The 7,472-nt window shown below is 55.0% G+C and overlaps 1 protein-coding gene across 1 annotated transcript in view; it reads left to right on the top strand.

Moving 5' to 3' along the window:
* The window catches only part of PpBr36_08009 (uncharacterized protein), a gene marked incomplete at both ends in the record, with an annotated part of 8,609 nt that extends 2,039 nt beyond the window's left edge, over positions 1-6,570 (top strand). Inside the window, 6 exons of the mRNA XM_029895142.1 lie at positions 108-2,202; positions 2,327-2,614; positions 2,720-3,103; positions 3,210-3,469; positions 3,539-6,425; positions 6,547-6,570. Of these exons, the coding sequence (XP_029747581.1) occupies positions 108-2,202; positions 2,327-2,614; positions 2,720-3,103; positions 3,210-3,469; positions 3,539-6,425; positions 6,547-6,570 (5,938 nt within the window). The remainder of the gene's footprint in view (positions 1-107; positions 2,203-2,326; positions 2,615-2,719; positions 3,104-3,209; positions 3,470-3,538; positions 6,426-6,546) is intronic.
* Between the last annotated feature and the right edge of the window lie 902 nt (positions 6,571-7,472).

Below are 7,472 nucleotides of genomic sequence, written 5' to 3'. Positions count from 1 at the left end.
CTTTTGTACCTACTTGTGTTACAGCTTTGTTTTTTGTTGTTGTTGTTTTGCGGGGAATATGGCGTAAAGACTTGGCGGTTTTGACTAACTACACACACAATTCCCAGATCTCTTGTGTTGACGTCCATGTGCGATATTCACCCGGGGACGGACCTCAGCACCAATCTCAGGTCTATACACAGCTACCTGGAGTCGAGGCTTTTGCTGTTAAGCGTGGTCAAGGACTTGGCCGAGCTTACAGAAGAGATTCCAGAACGAACAGCGGCTTATACCAGACTTGAAACTGTTCTGTTGGTAGCACTGTGCTCGCCCGATATTGAGACTTGCCAGCTGGTTACATCATGTTTTGGTCGATTTCTGGAAGAATGTCGCGCGATAGACGCCGCGTCAGAGACGGGCAAGTCGTCACTGTCGCTGCTGCGCAATGGCGAGGTCTTTCAGGAGATCTCGTCGCGCGCGTTTCGGTTCACCGGTTTGGTCGCGTTCCAGAAGCGGATGCGTGGCCTTCTGAGGCGGATGCAATACCCCAGTACCGGTATACTAGACGCCTGGGAGCTCGGGTTCGATAAGTGGCTTCATCTGTCCAAAGAAGTGTCGACGTCATCGCCTGAGGGCGTATCGGAGAGAACGGTGGCCGAGTGGCGAAACTACTCGGGCTTTTTGGCAGCCTTGGGTGGCATCTGCATTGCTGACCAGGCTGTCATACTGGAGGAGCCGGTGGTTAGCGGGTTGAGGTGGATCGACAGGCTTCCGTCCGATGATGAAGAGGAACCGGTTCTGGCGAGGTTTTTGCGGCTGAGTGTCCAGATCCTGGCCTGCCACAATGTCAGGATCAGGGAGACGATGCGTGAGGTCCTGTCGAGCGAAGTGTCCCCGGCACTGTACCAGCCTCTTTTTAAGGCGCTCGAGGTAGAGCTGGATGTGCTCTTTGCCGGTGCACTGGAGGGATCCGTTAAGGAGCAAGACAGCGAGATCGTGTTTGCTGAACAGGCAGCGTCACTAATGAGGGCCCTGGTCGAACGTTTGGACACGCCCGCCGAGCTGGGGGCGGCCTCTTCGGTCCACCTCGGTTCACTGACGCTCAACTTTGCCAAGTTCCTCGACAGCGTCTCGGACAGTCCGAGCAGCTTGAGGGTCAAGATCAAGATATGCCAGCTGTGCGAAGCAATCACCCGCCGGAAGGAGCATTTGAACCTTCGCGACGACGTTCGCAACCGTAACCAGCTCCTCGAGTTTGTCTTTGGCTGGATCGCGCGACCGCGGACGCCTAATCTGGACGTGCTATCCCTACACGGCGGAGGCAAACAGGACGAGATGGCGCGTGTGCAAAAGGACCTTGACAAGGCGGCGCTCAGGGCGCTTGCGGAGCTGACCTTCCGCCTACCGCTGCAGCCGAGCGAGGGCCACACGGACGCCGGAACCAGCGAGCTCAAGTCGCAGATGTTCCATACTTACTTCAACCGGTTCCTATCGCTGTTGAATCCCGAGCCGGCAACTATCGGCGCTGGGGCGGACCTCGGGCGCGATGAGCATGCTACCAGTTCGGAGCTCGCAATCACGATTCTGTCGAACCTGCTGAGTGCAAACATCGACGTCGGCCTGAAGCATTCGCTCAGCATTGGTTACCACGAGAACGTTGATATTCGGACGGCGTTTGTCAAGGTCTTGTATAATATCCTTGTGCAGGGAACCGAGTTCAGCAATCTGTCAGACACGGCGGTGAGCGAGAAGTACGACAAGCTACTCAATCTCCTTACTCGCGACACCACCCTGGCGGTGGCCATGAGCTCGTCCTGTCCCAGCAGTGAGGTGGACGAGTTGACAATCGCGCTACTCAACATCTTTGAGCGCCGGGGGCTGAGCTTTGAGCTGATAGAGGCGCTGATCAAGCAAGAGGTCGAGGATACGGAGAACGAGTCGGAGCTCTTGCGGCGGACCAGCGTGGCCACCAAGATGCTGTCCGTTTACGCCAAGTGGAAGGGGGCGGCATACCTCAAGGCGACGCTGCAGAAGGTAGTGGAGCGGCTGATGCTGACGTCCAAGGATCTCAATCTCGAACTGGATCCTCAGCGTGTCGACCATTCCAAGGAGGAGCTTAACAAGAACGCACTGCAGCTGAGGATAGTGGCCAAGGTTTTCATTGAGGATATCTGCGCCTCCAAGGCCAACATTCCCGACTCATTCCGGAAAATTTGCAGCATTGTGAGTGTTGTTCCCGACTCTGAAAGAGAAAACAAGAGAAAAAAAAAAGAAAAGAAAAGGGCAGCCGTTGAGGTGTAATCTGGCGTAATATGAAGCTAACAAAAGAATGATGCATCCTTGCAAGATCTCCAACACGGTCACGGCCAGATTCCACGACTCCAAGTACACGGCCGTGGGAGCCTTTGTCTTCCTTCGCTTCTTCTGTCCAGCCATCGTGGCGCCCGAGGTCGAGGGCCTGGTCAACAAACAGCCGACGAGGGAGATGCGGCGTGGACTGCTGCTTATTGCGAAGATCATCCAGAACCTTGCCAATAACGTCCTCTTTGGGGCCAAGGAGCCGTACATGTTTCCGCTGAATGACTTTTTGACACAGAACATATACAAAGTCACCACTTTTCTGCGCGAGATATCTGTGAGTCCCACTTTTGTATTTTGCTTCGGGCAGAACAAAGAAGAAAACAAAAACAAAGCTTGACAATGGCTGAAACTAATAACACATTGCGATTGCTGCAAACAGGTGGCCCCTGAACACATGGAACCAAGTCCTCCGAGCGAGTCGTTCGACTTTGGATCGTGCGTCGCCCTCCACCGGTTCCTGTACGACCACTGGGATCACGTACGACAGCGGCTTGTGTCCCGTGAGAGGAGGGACTTTGCTGTGCGCTCGCCGGCCGCCGACTCATCCATGAGCCGCGTCAGGTCCCCCGTGCTAGAGCCACTGCGGGCCCTCATCACGAACCTCGGTCCGCCACCGCTGGCTGTTACTTGGAATAGGCCTCAGATCTCGGCTAACAGCCCCCCGGCATACTCGCGGTTCCAGGAGTTCATGCTACGGAACGCATTCAAGGGCTCAGAGTCGTTTATCACAACGCGCGTCGTGTACGATGGTGGTGAGAGCAAGGTGAGTATAGTGCTGATGGACAAGTTGATGCCAAATTCCTGATACCGAGAGACAAGGAACAACTAACACTTTGACTGGATGAAAACAAAAAAAAAAAAAAAACTAGGATGGACTTTCCATAATTTGTGTCATCTTGCGCAATATAGACGTTGAGGCGATCGACTACGACACATTGGTCTACTGCTACCTCAAGATCGCGAGTAGGTTGTGGCACAGGCCTTTCGGTCTGTTCATCGATGCAACGTGCTACAATGGCCAGAGCGAGCCGCAGGATGAGCTGTTTTTGAAGCTCGAGAAGTTGACGCCTATCGAGCTATCGCGGAACCTATCGAGGATCTATATCTACAACATGAACAGTGCTTTCAGGTAAGCTTCTTGCTTGTGGGTTGAGCGGTGCTGTAAATAAGATAGCCTGCTGAATATTGGGATGTACAGGAAATGCTTCCGTCGGGTCATGCGAATCTCAACCAAGAACGAGACTAGCGTGTTCAACCCTCGAAACGTCGAGTATTACCTGATGGTCGGCCTCCACGAGCTTCAGCTGCATTTCCACCTCAGCCAGCTTCATCTGCCCAAGGAAACCATCAGCGTCGTGACGGACTCGCGCTACAAATATCAGTCTGTTACCAAATTGTCCAAGACCAAGGGCAAGATCGAAGTCGCCATCCACGTCGGCAGCCAGTTCATCCAGATCACCACGGCAAAGAAGCAGGAGATATACCAGGGCTACCACCGGCTTACGACTACCATCAACGACATCTTTAGGCTGGGCGACATCGACGAGGCACCGACGTCGATCCAGACTGAGGACGACTCGGCCTTTGGGCTGAGAGCCGACGGTGGCAAGATCGTCATGTACTTTACGAGTCCCAGCAAGGTGGACGTGATCCGATCCATCCTGGTGGCCAAGGCCAAGTACGGGAAAGACACCAGATCACTCAAGTCGTTTGAGCGCCTCATCCGCCCGCAGGATGTACCGGGGACGCTGCTGAACCTGGCCATGACCAATCTGGCAAGCTCCGACAGCGTTTTGCGTCTCGCCTCTTACAATCTCCTCGGGGCGCTGTGCAGGGCGTTCAAGTTCCAGGCAGCCTCGAGGCTCATGTGTGCCAAGGAGATCGCGGTGCCGCTGGATCCCTCGCACTTCATCATCAACATCAGCAAACTCCTGGCGCGGACAGAGCCGCAGCTGACGTCAGACTTCTTGAACGAGTTCTTTGTCGGTTGGGATAGCTTTTCCGAGGAACAGAAGCCGCTGAGCCTGGCATACATGTCGCCGTGGCTGCCGAGCCTCCGCACAGCCATCCTGCCGGCCGAGGCCGATGGCGACAAGGGCCGCGAGAAGATTGCTTCCCTGTTCCGCAAGCTCATCGACGTGACGCTCAACGACCCCAACCCAACTCTCAACTTTACCCTGGAGCAGGTCGTGTGGCCATCCATTGCGTCCGACGAGGTTTTGATGGAGATACTGCTCGAGGAGATAATCAAGATGGCTTTGGGCGTCAGCTTGCGCGACGGGCAGGCGCTGGTTCTGACGTCGATAGTAACCTCGATAGGGACCATGTCTCTACGTGGCAAAATCATGGCGCGGCTGCGCAAGAGCATCAACCGATCATCGCTGCGACCGTCAAAGTATCTATCGGAGAATGCCGTGTGGCCAGAGGTGTGCCTGCTGTTGCAGTTCTGCGTGTCGCTCTCGTTCGACAGCGGTGTGCAGGCGCAGCAGTTCCTGCCCGAAGTCTTTCACGTGGTCACTATGCTGGCCAACACGGGCTCGGCCGACGTGCGGCTCATGGTACACCGGCTTTTGGTCAACACTATCCACGCCGCCTGCACCTCGTTCCATCTCGACGAGGCCAAACTCAACAGGCTCCGTGCGTCCCTCGAGGCCTTCTCGGAACCCAAGAACGACTTCTTCCCGCACCCAGCGCATCACGCATCGACGTTCCCTCGTGATGGCGCCTCCTTTGTGTCGACGACGCAGGAAGCCGGCCCGGCCATGGCGGCAACTGAGAGCTTGGCGACGCAGCTTTTCGAGGTGTGTGCAATCGCAGCGCCCTCGACGGATGTGTGCAACGCATGGCGCTCCCGCTGGATGAGTCTTGTGGCAAGCGTGGCCTTTCAAAACAATCCACTCATCCAGCCGCGCGCCTTTACAGTCATGGGGTGCCTGGCTCGTGAGGAGGTCGACGACGACCTGCTGTACCAGGTTCTCGTGGCACTGCGCAACAGCGTCGGCCGCTTCGGTGGTGACCAGGACGGCAACGGTAGTGGCAACAGCGAGATGATGGTGGCGATCGTGACGTCGCTGTCAAAGATGATGGCCAAGCTGCCGTCGGCGTCACGGTACGGCCTGCAGCTGTTCTGGTTGGCCATATCGCTGCTCCGACTGGTGCCGCCGAACCTCTTCAACTGCACCGCCGCGTTCCTCGAGGCGGTTCTGGGCAACATCAACACATCGGCCGAGGTCAGGGGCGAGCGTATGGCGCCGTTCCTGCTCCAGGGGCGCGTCCAGCTCGAGGAGGCGGCGCTGCCGCTCGATGACGCCTACGGGGTGCATTTTACCAGCGAAAGTTTTCACTTTGCTGCTTGCGCCTGTCTGGTCAGGGGCTTGACGGACACGGTCACAAAAGCAACGGCTTTGAGGGTCCTGTCGACGTTCTTGGAGATGACGAGCTGGAGACCGCCCACGGTTCAAGGCGAACAGCAGCACCCGAGCGCAAGTGACGTTTTGTGTTCGCCGTACATGGCGCTGATATTGGCGCGTGCAGGAAGTCGGGAGGAGGTCAAGGACAGCTTCTGGGTGGCCGGAGTGAACCCATCGGCGCTGGAGCGGTCGCAGCAGCATCAGGGCGTCACCACCAGCGGCGGTAACAGCAACTTCTTCCGCAACGTGCGGGACGTGGCTGGCATGAAGGACCGTGACCTGCTGCTCAACACGGCCATCGAGCTCGTCGACTTCCAGTACCTCGAGGACGCAATGCAGAACCGGACGCTGCGTTGGCTGAACGAGCTCGCGGCGGCGCGGCCTGGCGTGGTGGTGCACCTATACGGGCCCATCCACTCGATCCTCGACAGCGTGCTGCTGCACTGCCAGAACAGCTCGACGCTCGAGTCGGCGCACCTGCTGCTCCAGACTCTGAGCGGGAACCCGAGGCTCGTCAGTGCGCAGCAGCAGCTGGAGGGTGGGGCCGGGGCGGCTGCGGGCATTCTGGACGACATACTCGAGGAGATGGGCTTCGAGGGTCTGTGGAGAAGCTGCTCTTTCAACCTGGCCGTTGACGGGAGGGAATGTTTTGCGTTGACGGAGAAGTTGATCGAGGTTAGTGTTTTGACTTTTTACTGCACCGTTGTTTCTTGTGCACTGGTTTCCTCGGCTTCCCCGAGGTGGTGATTTTGGTGACAGTGGCTAACTGACTTTTTGTGTGCCTCGGCGAAAACAGCTTACTTTTCACCCTCACACCTGATTGCCCCAGAAACTGTGCCACATCTACAACTACCAAGGCGCCATCCATCTAAACACACACTAACGCATACAAATACACAAAACCCGAGAACTGGAACAAGATCAAGCGCATCTTGGCGCGTGGGGAATGATTAGCGATACTGGTCGCAGAAAAGCATCAGAGTTGGGGAAGACTCTCTGGGTATGGGATTGATTGGTGGGAGGCTAGATGTTGCATTTTCATTTCATTTGTTGATCATATTTATATAGCGAGCTGGCGATATACCATTGGGCGGGGTGCCGGATGCGACTCCATTTGGGTGGTTTTTGTGTTTGTCTCTGTTTTCTTGTTTATTCTGTAATGTCTCTTCTTTCCCAACGGCATTCCTTGACCACTTGATGTTTTACATGATGATGCACTGATGGTGGATGGAACTCTTTTCTCTCTCTCTCTCTCTCTTTTTTTTTATTTTATTTTTTTTTTATTATCATCACCTATTTGACTCTCAGACTTGTCACGGACCATCAGCATTAACAAGACTAGACATGACAAAAAGCGGGAACAAGGAAACAATCAGGGGTAGTCTATCCTGTACCTGAAGCAAGAACACACACATAAAAAAAAGCTTAACAGTTAATACCTGTTGCGAACCAGTTTTCAAATCCATAGCGATGAGTGCACTGCCGAGGGAACAACGTAACTCTTTTTTTCTTGGGCCTTCTTTTCCTTCTCCGCACTTGGAAACAATCCAAGCGGGCCCCCCCAAGAAGACGACAGGACAATGAAAACAAGGATTAGTTTCGAACAGGAAAAAAAAACATGAAATTGAACAGACACCAGTCAAGGCGACCAACCTTGCTGGGGTATGGGGGGTAAGTAGCAGTTCGTCAACTGACTTGGATTGGGCAGGTTTTTTTTTTTTT

This window comes from Pyricularia pennisetigena, chromosome 5, assembly GCF_004337985.1.
Source record: "Pyricularia pennisetigena strain Br36 chromosome 5, whole genome shotgun sequence".
Classification (NCBI taxonomy): Eukaryota; Fungi; Ascomycota; class Sordariomycetes; order Magnaporthales; family Pyriculariaceae; genus Pyricularia; species Pyricularia pennisetigena.
The sequence above is the reverse complement of the archived record's forward strand: the minus strand, read 5'-3'. Positions and strand labels throughout refer to the sequence as shown.